At 47.4% G+C, this 19618-nt stretch overlaps 1 protein-coding gene and 1 pseudogene across 3 annotated transcripts; one reads left to right on the forward strand and one right to left on the reverse strand.

Moving 5' to 3' along the window:
- Nucleotides 1-5921: 5921 nt before the first annotated feature.
- Dffa (DNA fragmentation factor subunit alpha) lies at nucleotides 5922-18376 on the reverse strand. Of its 3 annotated transcripts, none has more exons than XM_004863602.3 (7): nucleotides 18237-18376; nucleotides 16869-17088; nucleotides 15049-15210; nucleotides 13663-13805; nucleotides 9666-9855; nucleotides 9359-9510; nucleotides 5922-8534 (listed from the first exon to the last, which is right to left on the reverse strand). In XM_004863602.3, exons 2-7 carry the CDS (start codon nucleotides 17002-17004, stop codon nucleotides 8322-8324), a joined length of 996 nt encoding a protein of 331 aa, XP_004863659.1. In that variant the 5' UTR covers nucleotides 17005-17088; nucleotides 18237-18376; the 3' UTR covers nucleotides 5922-8321. The 3 variants fall into 3 exon arrangements, with proteins under 3 accessions (XP_004863659.1, XP_004863660.1, XP_087070586.1); XM_087214460.1 differs by having other exon boundaries at nucleotides 8383-8534; nucleotides 9311-9510; XM_004863603.3 differs by lacking the exon at nucleotides 9359-9510.
- Nucleotides 18338-18737, forward strand: LOC101701335 (large ribosomal subunit protein P1 pseudogene; annotated as a pseudogene).
- The last annotated feature ends 881 nt before the right edge of the window (nucleotides 18738-19618 follow it).

Consider the following 19618-nt stretch of genomic DNA (forward strand, 5'->3'; position numbering starts at 1 on the left):
TCTTCTTGAGGCAGTTTCTTTTCTTTGTGTGTCACTTGCGAAGTATTTTATTTAAATTTCAATAATGTCCAATGCCAGCAGTATTTAGAACTGAGTAATTGGGAACCTAATGACAACACTTTTAATAAAGATTTTGGTGGTTCTTCCTTGGGCGTGGTCGCACAAACCTAACTACTCAGGAGGCTGAGACAGGAGGATGACAAGTTCAAGGCCAACCCTGGGCAACATACCAAGACTTTGTCTCAAAAAATAAAAAGTAGGCTGGGTGTGGTGTCATGTACCTGTAATCCCAGCACTGGGGAGGCTGAGGCAGAACTGCTGCGAGTTCGAGGCCAGCTTGGGCTACATAGTTTAAGATCATCAGCCTGAACTACAAAGTGAGACCTTGTCTTAAAAAACAAACAAATTTAAAAAAATGTGAAAAGTGATGGGGATGAAGCTTAGAACAAAGCCCCTGGGTTCCTCTGGGGTGGGTGGCCCAGTGGAGGAGCCCAGGCCAGCAGGCACGAAGCCCTGGGTTTGACTCCCAGCACCGCAAACTTTATGAGCACATTTTTTTTACATTGTGCTCCAAGAGCAAAATAATTATTCCTAATGTTTTAGCTAAAATTAATTTTAAAACAATTGTTACGCTATTAAAGAGACATCATGCTGACATGCTCATAAAAGTCATATTCAAAGTTGCTGTTATGTTCCAGTTTTAATTAGTAATGATATTAATTTGTTCCAATTCTTTTTGCAGATTATAGCTTCTGTTTTGCTTCGATGTCTACTTTTAAAAGTATGATTTCAAACCAGAGACCCCAGCAACACTGCTCCCCAGCCTGTAGCCTGCTGGCATCAACTGGTTTTTTTTGTTTGAGACAGGGTGTAGCATTTGTAGTTTAGGCTGGCCTTGAACTTGTGGTGAGCCTCCCGCCTCAGCCTCCAAATGCTGGGGTCACAGGCCTTCGACAGGTCGTCACCTGGCTTGAATCAACTTCTGAAATACGAACCTCCAACATCTCACACTGGGACCTTGTTAGCAACACTGGGTATGCATTTTGTGTGTAGTCACACTAGCTTCATCATTCCTGTCATTTCCAGTGGGTAATGGTGAGATAAAGCCAGGCCTGGCAGCTGCATATCCCAGCACTCTGTGAGGCTGAGGCAAGAGGGTCCCAAATTTGAGCCCAACCCATGCAATTTAGTGACTTACATCATTAAGTCCATTCCTCAGAATAAAAAATAAAATTTAAAAAGGGCTGGAGGGCCAGGGATTTAGCTCAGTGGCACAGGGCCTGCCTTGCAAGCCCAAGGTCTTAAGTTTGATCCCCGGTACCAAACAAACAAACCAAAAAGGGCTGGAGATGTAGTTTAGTACAAAGGCTCTGGTTCAACCCCAAGTACTGAAAAAAAAAAGTAGCTGGGTGTGGTGGTGCATGCCTATAATCCCAGCACCCTGAGAGGCTGAGGGCTGAGGCAGGAGGGTCTCGAATTTGAGCCTAGCCTGGGCAGTTTAGCAAGACTCTGTCCCAAAATAAAAAGGGACTGGGGATATAGTTTATTATAAAGACCCTGGGTTTGATCCCTAGTACCAAAAAAAGTTTAAATGAGGGAGAATTTCATTTTCCTTTTTTTTTTGAGAAAATTTTGCTAAATCGCCCGGGCTAGCCTCAAACTCAAGATCTGCCTGCTGAGAGCTGGGATTCTATGTGTGCACCATGGCACCTGGCAGTGAGAATTTCATTTCCTGTGGTGTGATACAGAGCAGCACCGGAGGTACTCACTGAGGACTTTGGTCTGCTGGAAGGAAGTTAGGGTAAACAAACAGCTGGACTTCAAAAGCTTATCACGTTTTAATTCTCCCTCATAGCACTTAAATCCTCGCTTGATTTCACAGAACGTTTTGGACTTGAGTCACAAATGCTAAAGGAAACATCTAGTGTGGAGCTTTTAGATGCTAAGCTTTATTTGAAAGTCCGTAAGGCAGCCTACTCCAGAGGGGCTGTGGCAGTGGTATAGGGACCACTTTGATGAGAGTCCTGTGGTGGGGGACATATTGGGGTTCAGCACCCTAGAATTGAGGTGCTGGATGGTAAATTTTCAAGTTTAGAAGCTGGATGTGGTGGCACATGCCTGTAATCCAGCACTTGGGAGGCCGAGGCAGGAGGATTGCAATTAGAGGCCAACCTGGACTACATAGCCGGGTCCTGTCTTAAAATAAGGAAAGAAAGAAAGTTTAGAGGTCATACCGAGGGCTAGGCCAAGTTTCTGAGGGTCAGGAGTAATACTGGGACAACAAACCCTGGTTGGCAGAGGATACTGGATTATTATCCTTTTCTCTCCACACCAGGGGAGCAGATTCTGAGCGCAACTGCTGAGCTTTCCGTTCTGTTTTTGCAGAGCTGAGCACATATTCCTAATTACGAGCTGGATAAAGTCTCCTGTGATAGAAGAGGCTTAATAGCATCCACATTTCCAACACAGAAGCTTCGGGGAGCTCTAACTGGGTCAGTGCACTAGTGGCAGATGCTGGCCTGAAAGACCAGCCCACCTCCAGAATCTTGTCATTTAAGATTTTCCTGCCTGCCTATAATCCCAGCACTCTGGAGGCTGAGGCAGGAGGATTGCCCTGAGTTCGAGGCCAGCCTGGGCTACATAGCAAGACTCTGTTTAAAAAAAAAAAAAAGAATTTCTTTCTCATAGGAGAAAAGTTTACTTTTCAGTTTTGATTGGGGTCCTCCATACGTAGTCCTTAAAACTGCGGATTTTATGTTTTAACTAAGTAGCACCTGGGGATAATAAGACTCTCCTAATGTACTGTCAGGAAATCCATCAGGTGCAGACTTAGTTCAGGGAATGTAATGATTTTTTTTTTTTTTTTTAGCTTGGTCTTGAACCGATTGTGCAGCCCAGGCTGGGCTTGGACTTGTGGTGATCCTCCTGCCTCAGCCTCCTGAGTGCTGGGATCACAGGCAAATGCCATTCCCAGCCAGGGATTCAATTTTTAACAAATCTGAAAAGGAAAAACCATCTAAATATTGAAAAGAAGAGGAAGAGGCAAAGACCACCCAAACAGCCCACTGTTTTGAACTCCTCATCCTGGTAGTAAAATCTGTCATTTAGCTGGGCATGGTGGCGCACGCCTGTCACTTCAGTTCTGTGGCAGGCTGAGGAAGAGGTCTGCAAGCCCAGCCTGGGCAATTTAGAAACTTCTTGAGATCCTGTCTTAAATTAAGGTGGCACTCATCTGTCATCCCAGCACCATGGCAGGCTGAGCCAGGATTGCTGTGAGTTCAAGGCCAGCCTGAACTTCATGGTGCGAACTTGTCTCAAAAAACCAAAACCAAACCAAACCCCCTCCTCCCTCAAAAAAACAACAAAAAGGGCTGAGGATGTAGCTTAGTACAAAGGTCTTGAGTTCTATTCCCAGTAATGTGAACAAAAAGTTTATGTTATTAAAATAATTACACGCTGATGAAAAGTTTGACTTTTTTGGTGACAGTTTCTGCAACAGTGTTGAGAAACCCCAAAGGAGACCCAGTCCGGGTGCAGTGAGCTGTTGGAATCATACCAGCGGCGTCAGATCGATTTGAGCAAACTGCGGACTCTAAGTTTCCTCAATCTGAATGTGTAGCATGATCCGAGTGTGGGGAGCCCCTTGCTTTCATTTAAGGTTTTTTTGTTTTTTGAGACAAGGTCTCATTATGTACCCCAGGCTGGCTTCCAACTCATGGTGATCCTCCTGCCTCAGCCTCCCAATTGGTGGGATTACAGGTGTGCATCACCATGCTCGGCCACTGCAGGTTTCCACACAGGTTGAAAGACTCACTAGCATGCCGTGGGCAGAGTTCCTGCAGTTCAGGGGTATTCAGACTGCATCACTTCCAAAGTTCAGGGCCGGGGATTTAGCTCAGTGGTTCGGGCGCCTGCCTTGCAAGCGCAAGGTCCCAAGTTCGATCCCCGGTACCCAACCCCCCCCCAAAACAAAATAACAAAGTTCAAAAAAACCTTAGCCGGGCTGGTTGCATACACCTACAATCTCAGCACTCCAGAGGCTGAGGCAGGAGGATCACAGCAGTTCCAGGCCAGCCTGGGCTACATAGCAAGACACTGTCTCAAACAAACAACAGCAAACCCTAAAGTAGCATAAATTCAGCCAAAATAAAACGGATATGAACTGAAGGGAAAAAAATTGAATAGCTAATTAGGAAATTAAGCAGCCAGACAATCTGGTGAGTAAAGGCACATTAATAATTCTTGTAATTAACACATTTTTAAACACATACTATTATTTTATTCCTTTCTCTGTGGAAAATGAAAAATCCATTAGTTTTTCCTTCTTGCTTTTACCCAGAAATTAAGGGCTGGTAAGTGGTAATTAGCACAGCTCCTGTCTAAGCCAACTGCCTAATGGGGACCGACATCTGACTCAGTTGAAATGGAACACAGCTAATGGGGAGTTCATTAGTCCCAGCTGCTTTCTTTGACATTCTTTTCTCCTACCTGGATAACATCAGGCCCCGCGCCCTTGCTCAAAGCTATTTTTAGACACACTGCCTGCTGCATCTCTGTCCTACAAAGCCGGCGGGAGTGTGGCTGGGAAGGTGACCGCTGGCAGGGCCAGCCTGAGTGTGACTCGCCCCCACTACACCTCAGGGAGGGAGTGTGCAGACCAAGGCCTGCGCCCTGCAGCCTGTAGGCTCACTGATTTGCTGCCCTGCCCACCCAGGGAAGGAAAGGGACCTTTCTCCTCACCCGGGGTGTCAGGTACAGTACTGTGCTCTTCTCCACCTAGTACCTCATTTACCTCTTTTAAAATGTGGTGCTGGGGATATGAACTCAGGATTTGGCAGGCAGTGGAACCACTGAGCTACATCCCCGGCCCTTTCTTTTCTGAGAGAGGGTCTCCCTCTGTAGCCCAGGCTGACCTTGAACTCAGGCTCCGTTTTTTTTTTTTTTTTGGTACCAGGAATCGAACTTGGGACCTTGCACTTGTGAGGCAGGTGGTGGAACCACTGAGCTAAATGTCCGGCCCATTTTTGTTGAGACAGGGTCTCACCGTGTAGTTCAGGCTGGCCTTGAACTTGCTATATCCTTTGTGATGTGAGGAAGTCATGGGACCTCACGGAGCCCCAGTTGCTGAGGACAGAAGGGGAGATGAGCCCAGCTACACATCTGCTTCTGAGGCTCCTGCGTGGTGTGAGCTGGCAAAAGTGCTTTGTGGGCATTACTTTTCTGGGCTCATCATCTTCCTGCCTCAGCCTCCTGAGCATCTACAGGTATGAAACAGCCTCCTGCGTGACTTTGGGTCATCCTGCTGGGCTGTCACATGGATACAAACCTGTTCAAAATCACCTTAGCCTGGAGCCTACTCCTACTTTATACAGAAACACAAGGGTGTTTCCCTTCAGTATTTCTTTTTCAAGACAGGGTCTCACTGTGTTGTTCCCACTGGCCTCAAACTTGTGGCCATCTTCCTGGCTCAGCCTCCCAAGCGCTAGGATTACAGGCTCGCACCGCCACACCTGGCTTTTTCTTCAGTTTTAAAGTACCCTGGTTTTTTTTTTTTTTTTTTCAGTATTGGGGATCAAACTCAGGACCTTGTGCTTGTGAGGCAGTCACGGTGCCACTGAGCTAAATCCCCAGCTACTCTGGGTTTTCTAGGATTGTGTGCTCTGCTACAACCAAGAATAGATGAATTCTGTTCAGCTCACTTGCGGGGGGAGGGGATCAGTTACCAGTGGCAGTGCTGCCTGTGGTACCTGAGTGACAGTCACAACACACCTGCCAGCCCGTGAGCCCCAGGCAATGTGATGTTCGTGCGAGCATCTGACAGCTTCAGAGCCCCTTGGCCCGTCCACTCACACAGCGCCGTCTTGCTGGGATCTTCCTGTCTTGTCTTCTGAAGTGTTAAACTTGGGGTACTGAATCAGTGCTTTTCAAATACAAGCTCTGGCGTTTATTTAAGGCTAATTAAGGAGGTCTTACAAGACAAGCTGTAAAAAGGCGAATGCAAGGGCTAATGAGATCCAGTGGTGTGAGGAAGCCCAATAGATCTGAGCCTGCCCGGAAGATCACAGAAAGAAACGATTCTTTGTTGTTCTGTTCAGCTGTCTTCTGCATCCTCCCCTCCCCAGGACTGTTAACATTTCTTGGTTTAAGAACTGGCCGATGGGGCTGGGGATGTAGCTCAGCAGCACCACACCTGCCTGGCAAGCGCAAGGTCCTGAATTCAATCCCCTGTATTGGGGAAACAAAAAACAAAAACCAAAAGACAAAAAGAAAACTGATCCAAGGTGCGGTTGAGGTCCAGCTTGGTGGGTAAAGCCCCTGCTTAGCATGTGTGGGGCCAGGGTTTCATCCCCAGCACCAAGAACAAATGTGAGCCGGGTGTGGCGGTGCACGCTTGTGTTCCCAGCACTCGAGAGGCTGAGGCAGGAGGATTGCCTGGTGTTAAAGGCCAGCCTGGGCTACAGAGTGAGACCCCGTCTTGAAAAACAAGAGATGTACAGAACTGGCCTATGTAGCTCTCTACTGCATTCTGCTGTGCACTAAGAACACATTAAAAAAAAAAGTCAAATAAGTCAATGATTAACGACCGCCCTTTTCCTGCAAGGATGCTGTATGGCAGATTACAAAACCCGCAGAACAGGTGTGTACAGAAATGGGGTGTGCAAACCGGAGGTGCTCTGCACGGCACAGCCAGACTTGCAGATACAACACACAAACCACTTTGTGACTGCTTCTACCCCCGCTGATAAAACATATTAGAAAACTGAAGAGTTTCACAGTGGCACCAGATATAATTTCATAATACTGAGTCAGATATTAGAAATGATGAATTAGACTCTCCAAGTCCCTGTGGTCTGCAAAATTAATATGTGCCTTTAAGCAAACAAAGAAAAATATTCATTAACTTGAGGAACAAGTTTGTGGCTGTCATCACATCCCATTAGCCACCTTCCCTACACCATTTGTGTCTGAGATTCTGCAGTGCTGGCTACAGAACAAGGACATGAATATTCCAAATATGACAGTTTCTTTTCATTGCACTTGACCAGTTCTTTCATGTATTTACTTTTTATCTTTTGGGTGCTGAGGATTGAACCTGGGGGCCTCATGCATGCTAACTCTGTGCCCTACCACTAAGCTACATTGCCAGGCCTGACAAGTGCTTTTTATTTTTGGCAGACTGTGGACTGAACACAGGGCCTTTGCACTGAGCTATATTCCCAGCCCTCATTTACTTATTATTAGTTTATTTACTTATTGAGACAGGGTCTTGGTATGTAGCTAAAGCTGGTTTTGAACTCAGTATATCGCCCATGCTGGCCTTGAACTCTACAGACTTGTGCCACCACACCCAGATAATATATTTTTTAAAATTTTGAGAGGGTCTTGCAAAACTGCACAAGCTAGCCTTTCAATCTTCCTGCCTCAGCCTCTTGAGTGCTGGGATTACAGGTGTGTGCTACCATGTCTAGCTCCAATAAGTACTTGAATTTTTTTATTTTTTTGGTACCAGGGATAGAACTCAGGACCTTACACTTTTGAGGCAGTCACGGTGGCACTGAGCTAAATCCCGGGTCCTCTAACAAGTACTTTTTTTTTTTTTTTGGTACCGGGGATCAAACTCAGGTCCTTGTGCTTGTGAGGCAGGCAGTGGAACTACTAAGCTAAATCCCCGGTCCTCTAACAAGTACTTTTAAACAGAGAACATAAGAACAGTACACGGAGCCAGGTGTGGTGGTGCATACCTGTAATCCCAGCACTCAGGAGGCTGAGACAGGAAGAGTGCTGCAAGTTCGAGGCCAGCCTAGGCTAAAGTGAGTTCAAGGCTAGTCTGAACTACATGGTGAGACCTTGTTTCAAAAAAAATAAACAAAAACGTACTGTCCAGGCCGGGGATTTGGCTCAGTGGTTCTGCCACCTGCCTCGAGTTCTATCCCCAGTACCAAAAAAACCCCACAAAACTGTTCATAGAGTTGGTGGACTTACATCATTCAAAATGGGCAGATGAAGCCAGGTGTGGTGGCAGATGCCTGTAATTCCAGCACTCAGGAGGCTGAGGCAGGAGGATCGCTGTGAGTTCCAGCCCAGCCTGGGTTATATAGCAAGATCTCACCCCCCAAAAAAAGACAGAGGAGGACGAGGGTGTGCAGAGCTCTGGAACAGCCTTTCTGGAGGGGTATAAGGCAGGCTTCTAGCTGGTGCCAACAGAACAAGCTGGAGGCAGGGGCAGAGCAGCCTGTAGGTATGAGCATATAACCGGGCTGAAGGTATTTACTGGCAGCAGAAAACGAGGCTGTGGGTCTCCCTGTGTCTTCCGGCTGCAGCTAGGTGGGGCCTTGCTTGGCTCGTTTAGCTCCCTGCGATCCTCTGGGCAGGGAGTTCCTCCTGGCTGACAGAGTCCTGAGCGAACGCAAGCTCTGGGTCTGCTGCAGGCGCCGGGCGAGCTCCTGGGCGCAGGCCTGCTGAGCCGCTTCTGTCTTCTTTATGTCCCAGTTCAGAGCAGAGGCCAGGGCTTGGGGGTCCTCCTTGGTGACCAACTGCAGCAAGAACAAGAGCCCCTGAGAAGCGCCGCTTCTGCCCTCCTGTCCTGCGCCTCAGTTTGGAGGGGAGCGAGACCAGGGCACAGGACGTGATGTGCCTCTGCTCTGACTCGCCAGGCTTCTTTCCCGGGACACAGTTAGGTGTCTTTTCTTACCATTCAACAACAACAGGAAGTTGAGCCAAGCTCAAGTAACACAATTTCCTTCCCTAAAGGAACTAAACAGGGAGTATCTGGGAAGAGGAAGAGGACAAGGACAATGGATAAGAAGCACCTCCCCTTCATGGCTCCCTTTGTCAGGCCTCCTGTGGCCTGGCCTTAGCCAGGTGGAAGGGTGCCCTCGAGTCACCTTCTCCTGTGTGGCTCTACAGCTTCACGGCTGGCTGTGGCGGTTTGTTAGAAACAGTCTCACGACATAGCTGAGGCTGGCCTTGAACTCACTATGTAGCCAGTCCTGGGATGACAGGTGTGCCCCACCCTACCTGCCAGCGGGCTCTTTGACCCCTCAAACTGGAAGCCATCTGGAAGCTTGAGCCCTGCTGTTCCTGCCTGTTGTGACCGACTTTGGACCAGAAAATAATGATCTGGGGGAGTGCATCTATTTTCTTTTTTTTGGGTACCGGGGATCCTATTTTCTTTTTAAAGCTACTTTGGTTAAGAGTAAGTGAGGCGTTTGCAGACGCTATGGTGTACAGCAGGCAAACGGGCAGCTCTGATTACAGCTCTGCAGAGGTGAGCAGGGAGCCCAGGTGAGCTCTGCATGGTCCCCTATACCTCCAGGGCAGGGCACTCTGCGGCTCAGTGTCCCTGGTCCTCGCCCACCTCCAGATCTTGACTACACAAGCTCAGCTCTGGAGCGGGCTTCTCCTGCAGCGCCGAGAGGACCTGGCTCCTAAGCGCGATTTTGGAGGTGCTCTCTCTGTCGATGCCTGTGTCAACTGCATCCACCTCTTCCCCAAAGGCAGCTTTGGACTCTGCAGAGCGGATGTGAGAGAGGTCAGTGAGCTCTGCAACTTCGGGCAGAGCCAGTGCTGGGAGAGAGAAATGGCTCCCCCAGGTGGGCTGCCTGTAGACAGGCGTCTCCCAAGGGCGCTGCCTCCTCCTCTGAGCAACCCTGGGGATGTCCTACCTTCCGGCCTTGACAAGACGCCGTCCTTCTTGTCCAGAGCCCGCAGGTAAAGCTCCAGGAGCTGTCTGGACTGCCGGGCCTCCTCTCGCTGGTCGAGCACCCGCTGCAGCGTGTTCTGGAGCCCCTGAGCGGCGGCATGGGTCTGGCACAGCTCCTGCGCCAGGTCTGAAGATGGCACGCCAGTGAGCACCTGAGGCATATATACAGCGGCACTGAGGACCCAAGAGCCGTTCCAACACGCCCCGTGGCTGCTTCCAGTGCGGAAGTGGGGAACTGATAAAACCAGGCCACAGGGCCATGGGGCCTCGCCGCCTCGCTGCCCCACTGGCAACAAATCAAAGCCCAGTAGTTATTCATTTATTTAGTGGTACAGTGGATTGGACCCAGGCCTTCACTTCTAGCTGCATCCCCAGCCTTTGTAAAGTTTTTTGTTTTGAGACAAGGTCTCGCTATGTTGCTACGGTGCCCAGGCTGGGGTGGAACTTGGCAAGCCTGCCTCAGCCTCTTGAGTAGCTGGGATTACAAGCCTGTACCATGATGTGTGGGAAGAACACACACATATATACATATATATATATATATATATATATATATATTTTTTTTTTTTTTTTTTTTTAATATTTTCTGGTACTGGGTATCAAACTTAGGACCTTGTGCTTTCGAGGCAGGCTCGGCTCCACTGAGCTAAATCCCCGGCCCAAGAGCTTGTATTTTTTGAGTACTAGGTTAGGAATGGCCTCTCTGAGGAGGAAACGTTATTTTTAGATTGCATTATATCAATTTTTGAACTAAGATTAGTATATGCACAAAGTTCAAAAAAACCTTTTTTTTGGTACTGGGGATTGAACTCAGGACCTTTTGCTTGTGAGGCAGGTGCAGGCACCACTAAGCTACATCCCTGGCCCACAAGGTTCAAAATTTAAGAGGCACGGATCCCATAAGGAAGTCCCATTTCACAGGTGAGGAAAATGAGGTGAGAGGCTAAGGGCCTTCCCGAGAACCACAATCTTGTGCTAATCCCTGTAGCCTGTGCAGATGAGCTCATGTGCCTCCCCTCCCTTCCTCTGTCCCCAAAGCCCTCAGCCTTCTCTGGCCCTGCTTTCTTTCATCCTGTGGGTGGCCAGCCTCAGCTTTCGTTGGGCTCCTACCCTTCCCGCTAGAGCCCATTCGTCAGGGCCCAGGCTGGGACAAATCGCTGCTATCCTGGCATGGCCTTTGTCCAATACCCTTGGGGTTGAGCTTCAGTGGCACTGCCTGGTGTGGGGAGACGATGAGAACCCAAATACCCGGTGTGCTCAGGTGCTCTGCAAACACAGCACGGGGCGTCCCTGCACTGGGGACAGGAATGAAGACGCCTTTGCTATGCCACCCTGGGAAGACTTCCAAGTATTCACTTATAAACAGGGCGCAGAGGTGCCACTTGCATAAAACAGGGAAGGGCAAGATCTATGCAGGCTTGTCTGTCTGCAACACATATCTCCATCCAGCTCTGGACACTGCTGGCCAGCTGTCTCCAAGGAGGGAGACCCTCACGCCAGGGCGGGGCTGACTTTCCTCTGAGTCTCTTCTGCTCACCAGCTTTCTCTCCCTTCACCCATTCAGTGGGTTTTAGGACATTTGATCTATGACTGGCTGGGGTGTAGCTCAGGTAATAGGGTGTGGCTCCAGTGATACGGCACACGTTCAGCAAGTGTAGGGCCTGGGTTCAGTCACAGCATTTTCATCACCACCCTTGAAAGAAAGCCATTAGCAGTCACTCCCATCCCACACAATCATTAATCCACTCTCTGCCTCCCCCTACTGAGAGTGCAACCCAGAGCTTCTCATACACCAGGCAAGTGTGCCATTACTGAGCTACATCCCAGCCCCTCTAGCTCTTTCTGTTTTTATTTTTAGGCAGGTTTTTTTTTAAAAAAATAAATTTTATTTTAATTTTATTGCATTCTCCCCCTCAAGGCCCCTCCCCTCCCTACGTACAGAAGCCTTGTTTTCATTTTTCCTTCTATTTTCACTTTTTTCTCGAGCTTCCTTCCTCCCTCCCTCCCTCATCCCTTGTTCCCCTTCCCATTGGAACACTTTCTTCCCATTTCTTTAGGCAGGTTCTTGCTAAGTTACCCAGGCTGGCCTTGAACTTGCAATCCTCCTGCCTCAGCCTCCCCTGTAGTTGGGACGACAGGTGTGCACCACCACACCTTGCTTTTACTTTCTCTCTCTATGGGTCTGCATACTCTGGCCATTAATGCTATCTCAGACTCTGTGCCCTTTGCTTCCCCTGGCTTCCTTCACTGTCTTCCAGGCTCATGGACCTTGTGACCGAGTCAACAGTCCACTCCTTTGTAGAGGCAAAGGACATTTAAGAGTCCTGGTTTTTTTGTCCCTGGTACTGGGAATCAAACTCAGGACCTTGTGCTTGCCAGGCAGATGCGGTGCCACTGAGCTAAATCCCTAGCCCTTAAGAGTTCTGATTCACCACATTTTCCTTACCCAGTCATTGTGTGTAGACATGGGGGTTGTTTTTACTTTTTGGCTACTGTGTGTTTTTCTGTACCTCTTGGATATGAACCATGTGAAAATATTCGTATTACTTATTAAAAATAAGCGCGTAAATTTAAAATATAATGCAAAAGTCACTTCCTTAAAGAGGTCTTCCTCACCCCTCAGCCAAGAGTAGCCCCAGCACCATCAGCCACGCCACCCTGTCTATAAGCTTTCTCTTTTTCTTTTTCAGTCAAGGTCTTGCTATGTAGTTCAAGCGGGCCTTGAACTCACTATGTTGTCCAGCTGGCCTGGAACTTGTGGTGATCCTCCTGTCTCAGCCTCCTGAGTCCCAGGATTACAGGCATGCACTGGGTCCCTGTATGCTTTCCTGCTGTCTGCCTTCCTTCATTAGAACTCTATTTTGGCGAGCAAACTGTGCCTGGCTTGTTCACTACCACAGCCTCAGGCTGCGGCACAGGGCAGGGCTTCAGTCAATGCATTTTGAATAAAAACATAACACTTTTATCCCAATTCTGCTGGAGAGGAAATAAATGTAAGCAGAGAAGCTGAGGCACTGCCTCAAAGTTGCAATGACAGAGCTGGGATTTGAACTAACCACTCCAACTCCACATTTGCTAGCAGCACACCCCCAGCTCCCAGAGCTTATTGGGGCCTGGATGTCTGGGGGGTTTTTTGGTACCGGGGATGGAACTTGGGACCTTCCATTTGCGAGGCAGGCGGTGGAATCACTGAGTTAAATCCTTGGCCCCTGGACATCTATATTTAAGAAAAAAAATCCACAGGTAATTCTGATGCACAGTGAGAGCAGAAAACAGGGCCATAAAATGAAGATTTAGCTGTAATGTAAGAATTATTTAAAAATGAAGCTGGGCCTGGTGGTGCAGGCTTATAATCCCTGCATTCTAGGAGGCTGAAGCAGGGTGATCACAAGTTTGAGCCCAGCCTAAGCAAATGAGTGACTTAGCATGACAGTATTAAATTTAAAAAGGGCCAGGTATTTAGCTCAGTGGCACCATGCCTGCCTCACAGGCAGAAGGTCCTGAGTTCGATGGGGATGTAGCTTAGTGCCAAGGCTCTGGCTTCAATCCCCAGTCCCACCACCAAAACAAATGAACAAAAAAGAACCGTTGGGGGTATTGTCTGCCATGCACAAGGCCCTGGGTTTGATACCCTATGCATGGGGAGGGGCGAATTAGGAATTAAGAAAGGAAAGAAATAAGCACAGCGTGGTGGTGCACACCTGTAATCCCACCAGCATTATGGGAGGCTGAGGCAGGAGGATTGTAAGTTTGGGCAACTTCACCCTGTCTCAAAATGAAAGAAACAAAGCAAAACAAAACAAAAAATGGCTGGGGATGTAGTTCAGTGCGTAGGCTTGGGTTCAATCCCCAATACGGCAAAAGAAAACAGAAACAATTACCATGGTGAGAGGTATGGAAGCCAAGCAGGTGCTGGGGCTGCCAGGCTGAGTGCTGCTGCAGGCTGTGGATGGGCTTACCTGGAGCTCCTCCTCTGACAGCAGGATGATGCTGGACAGATCTTCTTTCAGCTGCCTGGCCACATTCTTCCACTTCACCCCTGCCCCGCTGTCTGTTTCATCTACGTCAAAGGACTCTTGGGAAATCCAAGCTGTGCCTCCATCTAATACATAGGAGAAAGTGTCAGTCTCACAGTGACTTCTGGTCCTGTTCCCACCTCCTCTCAAGGATGTCTGAGCCCTTCTGACAGCCCATTCGGGACAATTCTAATGGGGAAGTGGGCACCTTCTCTCAAGGAATCACAGGAAAGCCAGGCCCCTTACAGGGCTGTAGTGGTTCCCCTTCCTCCAATTTTTTTGTGTTCATCTATGAAGAGAAGCCACTTAGCCCCAGTATATGGTCACAGATGAAGCCAGGATCCTACCAGACTTGCTTTTGGTTAATTTTTGTGTGTCTAGGTGTGTTCTGTTTCCATATGTGAAAACATTCATTGTCACTAGGCCTTCTCCTGTGGGAGGGGATTGGTCCCACTTTGAGATGGAAGATCACTTGCTGTCCCTTGGACCCAAACACACAGGTGGCTTGTCCAGCCACTGCTGAAGGCTGACTTCCTCAATTGAGGAGCACAGACTTTCTTGGAGACACTTGTTTAGCTCTTTAATCCTTGCTCATCAATATTAGTTGCCCTTCTATCTCCAGTGATGACGATCTAGTGAAAAGCTAATATTTACTGAGCCTCACTGTCAGGTTAAGATCTAAACATGATGTCTGGAGACATTCTTGGTTGTCACAGTTGGGTCGGGGGTTGCTACCAGCATCTAGTGGGAACAGGCCAGGGATGTTGCTCAGCGCCCCACCATGCACAGAACAGCCTCTCTATGAAAGAATTTTCTAGCCCAAAATGTCAACAATACTGTTGAGAAGCTCTGGTTTGACATGTACTGTATTATCCTTACAGGGATCCTAGGAGGCAGGTATTGTCACTGTTATGACAGTAAGGCACCAAGACGTTATATAATTTGCCCGGACTTACTACCTGGTTAGTAAATGGCAAAGCCAGGTTCAGACCCCAGCAGCCTGACTTCAGGAGCTCACATTGACCTTTTGTGGTTCATTTTAGCTGCTGTCAGACCTAGGTCTCTTTTATGTTTATCTCCAGGACTTAGCACCCACATCTGGTAGATAGGTTTTCAGGTAAATACTCACTGCATAAATGCTTAAACAGCCAGACAAGGGCCTGGGATTTAGCTCAGTGGCACCACGCCTGCCTCAAAAGCGCAAGGTCCTGAGTTCGATCTCTGGTACCAAAAACAAAAAACCCAAAAAAACCCCCAGCCAAATAGCAATCAGTTGCTGTGCAGTAAAATTAACCATGATGGATGTTGTACATATGGCCAGTTTCTTACCTGAATTGCTGTATGTCCACTTCTCGTTACTAGCCAAGGCCACAAACTTAGTGTTGGAAGGGAGACACAGGAAGTAGTCATCATCATCAACTATGGTGCCATCCTCTGCTAGGACCAGGGTGACTGGTGTTAGGGACTTGTCAATGGTCAGAATGTCACAGGCTGAGAAGAGGAAAATATTTAGCAACTGACAAATATCCATAAGGAAATTACATCCTGTTCCAGTATTCTCAATATGCAAGCCCCCAGACCTGAGCAGAATTCTTGGTAGATAATAACAATCACAGTAACAGTTGTAACTATAAGCGCTAATGTAACTCTATGCGCCTGGTACTATTTTCAGTGCTTTTCATACACAGTATTAATCCTATAAGGTAGGTCCTACTTTTATTCCCATTTTACAGACAACAAATTCAAGGCTCAGAAAGGTTAAGCAATCTGTCCAAGATCACACATCACACAGTAAGCGGTAGAGCTGCGATTTAAACCCAGTCTGGCTCCTGAAAATGTGTTTCCTACAGGTATTCCACACCCACAGATAGGAGGCATTCAAGTCTTGACGTGAATGAATAACTAACCAGAACTTGGTTTGGTGAGTCTGTCATTTATTTATTCAGCATAATTTTATTCAGTCATCTAAATTCTCTTATGTGTCTGAGTTTCACCTCTAGTATTGCAAAATAAAAATTCTCCTGTGTCAAATGCCAAAAAAAAGAGAAGAAAATGCTTTTTGGTTTTTGTAGCATCATCCCTTAAGTTATAGCAGCCATAGAAAATATGAGAAGCAGATGCTTGTATAATTAGATTTTTATTTTTATTATCATAGGCAAAAGGGTTTCTTTCTATACCATCTCGAATGATGGCAATGCCTTAAAATGCTAATGAGACTGGATTTAAGAAGAAAAGGTCAAGAGACTACAAATATCTTCCCGAAATGCTATCACCCAAAATAGAACAGTGAGCCTCTCAAAGCCCAGCTGCAGAGAACAAAAGCCTGTGTGTCAAGTACCTCCAACCAGTGCACAAAGTGGCACTAAAATTGAAGTAGCCTAATGCCAGGAGCAAATATGTAAACATCAGTGTGGCAAAAGCCATGTCATCAAAGCATTTTACAGTGCTTTGGCATTGCTGGGTCCCACATCTTCTGTAAGATAGCTGGGGCTTAGCATCCTGACACACCTACTATATGACTGGGGCTGGCTCACACAAACCGGCTGAACTTCTTTGGATAAATAATTTGGCGCTATAGGCTAATAAAGTTTGTAAATCATATGAAAATCTTATCCCATTTGAGAGTCCGAATGCTCTTCTGCAGCGGGGCTGGAAACTTTGCCACTTTGCTGATGAGAAAACTACGGGCTCAGAGATGGTTAAGTCGCAAGGGCAAGCAGTATAACTTTGTCCTCCTGCAGACCCCACTGGGACGGTCATTAGCACCTTCCTTTATAGCACAAGTACTAGTCGGAGGCGACAGTGAAAATCCGCCCCCACTATTACTTTGTAAGCCGAGTGGCAGGAATACTCTAGGCTCGGGTTGGTCCAAAGCGTAAGTCACTTTAGGCGAGTCACCTAAGTCCAATCCGACGTCGTTTGCACATTACTTTCTGCCTACCTTTCCCCCGACTACGAGTCTAATACAAGATGAGTTACAGCGCCTGGAATCTGTTACTCGCTATGCCCACATGGGCCATTTCCGTCCCAAGGCTCTACTTGAGCTATAAGAAACCCCAAGTCACCTTCACCGACCTCGCCTTGCTCCAGCTAAACATCCGCATCCACCAGGCTCTCAGCCCCCGCCCAGGTCCCGGACCAGTGCTAACCCTTGTTCCTCAGCTCTTCGACGGAAGAGGCCGCCACGCCGTGCTGTTCGCGGCTGTGGTTGCGACGCACTAAACAAGGCTTCAGAGGCCGGATCTCGCCGGGGTCCGCAACACCGGCACCCCCGGTCACCTCCATCCTCTTCAAGGTGGGACCTGAGTAACTCCGGGAAGCTGAGACGAACTGGACAGGTGGCTCCTCCGACTCACTCCCACCCGAAGCCTGCCGGGAGATGTAGTTCCCGTAGTAGCCAATCATGCGAGAGACTGAGGGACGCCGGGAGATGTAGTTCTAGCTGCTATTAATCACGTGAGGCACAGGGCATGCTGGGAGCTGTAGTCTGTTCAAATCCTACTTTAGCTTGAGGGAATACAGCCAAAGAGTAGCTTACTTTTTTGTTTTTAGGTGGTGCTATGGGCCCTATACACAGTAAACAAGTGGTCTACTACTGAGCTACATCTTAGCCCTGTTTAAGCGAATGTTTAAAATCTAGTCAGTAAGGGTTCATATTGCATTTCAAAGTATACATCCTTGAATGTTCGGAGCACCCTTCTGTGCATAAGTAGATGCATAATACTAATACATAAAAGTCTCCCAGTATACATAGTTTATTGGTTTTTCCTTTCCAATCTGGAAAGGTCTATCTGTAAACTCTCCCAACCTACAGGCTCATTTTTAAAACCTGAAGAGTGTGGTTTTCAGTGTTGCTGAAGATGTAACAAAATAGTGTAAGAAAGGAAAAAGCAGTAGCATAAGATTTCCCATTTTATCCACTGTTTCACCGATGCAAATTAAGTTAGGGGCTTGGAATAAAATGCTTAAATACGTCAATAGGCTGTTAAATACAATTTCAACACTGGCTGTAGTGGCACATAGCTGTAATCCCAGCTCTCCAGAAGCTGAGGCAGGAGGATTGCTGAGAGTTCAAGGCCCTCCTGTGCTACATAGTGAGTTCAAGGCCTGCCTGAAATACATAGCATGACTCTATTTCAACAAGATAGAACAAATCAGGCCACTGCTTTGGACTAAGCTTCTGCATTAGCCTCCTTGACTTGGTTAAAAATCATGATGGAGGGGCTGGGGATTTAGCTCAGTGGTGCCGCTGCCTGCCTTGCAAGCGCAAACAAGGTCCTGAGTTCAATCCCTGGTACCAAAAAACAAAAAGCATGATGGAAGCCAGGTGTGGTGGCACACACTTATAATCCCCACACTGGGGAGGCTGAGGCAGGAGGATTGCTACAAGTTAGAGGCCAGCCTGAACTACTTAACAGACCTTGTCTCAATTAAAAAACAACAACAAAAAAACAAGATTGAGAGCTCAGTGTGTTCCATCTCCATTATAAAAATAAAAGGAATCGCCCTTTCCTCACCTGCTGCCAAGGTGCTTGCTTCTTCCGAGGGAGCTAAGGCTGGGTTGAGGTGAGGCTCTCACTTTATTTGACGATTAGCACTGTGCCCTGCAGCCCGCACCATGGCCTCCGTCTCCGAGCTCACCTGCATCTACTCTGCCCTTATCCTGCACGATGACGAGGTGACAATCACGGAGGATAAGATCAATGTCCTCATTAAAGCGGCTGGTGTTAATGTTGAACCTTTTTGGCCTGGTTTATTTGCAAAGGCCCTGGCTAATGTCAACATTGGGAGCCTCATCTGCAATGTAGGGGCTGGTGGCCCTGCTCCTGTAGCTGGTGCTGCACCTTCGGGAGGCCCTGCCCCCTCCACTGCTGCTGCCCCAGCTGAGGAGAAGAAGGAAGAAGCAAAGAAAGAAGAATCTGAGGAGTCTGATGACGACATGGGCTTTGGTCTTTTTGACTAAACCTCATTTTGTAACATGTTCAATAAAAACTGAACAGCTAAAAAAATAAATAAAAGGAATCACTCATGCTAAAGTTCTATAACACCAAGTTGAAACTAAGCTGTTTATTTGAATGTCTGGAAATCAAAGTTAGAGAGAGAACAGCCCAATTTCTCAAACTGGCCACTTTCAATGATTGTGAAGGCTCCTCTGCTTTAATTTTTTCACTATGAGGTAACATGAAGTAATCTGATGTTGACCAACCAGTTAGTTTTCTCTCCCTGTCTTTGCTATAAGAGCAAAGTGGTGGATGTGGTAGCATATGTCTATAATCCTAGCTCTCTGGGAGGCTGAAGCAGGAGAATTGAAAGTTCAAGCCCAGCCTGGGCAATTTAATGATTTAGAAAGACCTTGCCTCTCAACAAACAAAAAATAAATAAAAAATTTAAAAAGGGCTGGACATATAGCTCAGTGTGAACATCTTGGGTTCAATCCATGTACCATAAGCAAACAAAAACAAACATGGGTGAAGAAATCAGGTATTTAGTAAGAGGAATCGTTAAGGCAATCCATTTGAGTACTCCAATTAGGTCAAAGCACAGTTTTAATATGAACTAATAGTCACAATGTTCATATCATAGCGTTTCATCTTTAGTTTAAAATCTAACAATTCAGGCTGAGGACATGGCTCCATAGTTCAGAGCTTGCCCACCACAAGTGAGGGCCTGGTTTCATCACTAGCACCACAAAAACAAAACAAAACAAACGAAACAATTCAAGCAGTATAAAGCCATGACAGTTCATAGAAGACTCTTCTCCTGAGGCCCACTCCTTTGTGTTCTCCCTATAGACCTTTCCACAGTTACCAGGTTCAATCTCCAGCAGTGCTGTAATTGTGCTGGTCCTGGGCTTTTGGGTCTTTTTATTTCTAGCGCCTACCAAAGTAGGCAAAGAGTA

Source organism: Heterocephalus glaber, unplaced genomic scaffold (assembly GCF_053883595.1).
Source record: "Heterocephalus glaber isolate CG9 unplaced genomic scaffold, H.glaber_assembly_v1.0 deba00001447, whole genome shotgun sequence".
Taxonomy (NCBI): domain Eukaryota; kingdom Metazoa; phylum Chordata; class Mammalia; order Rodentia; family Bathyergidae; genus Heterocephalus; species Heterocephalus glaber.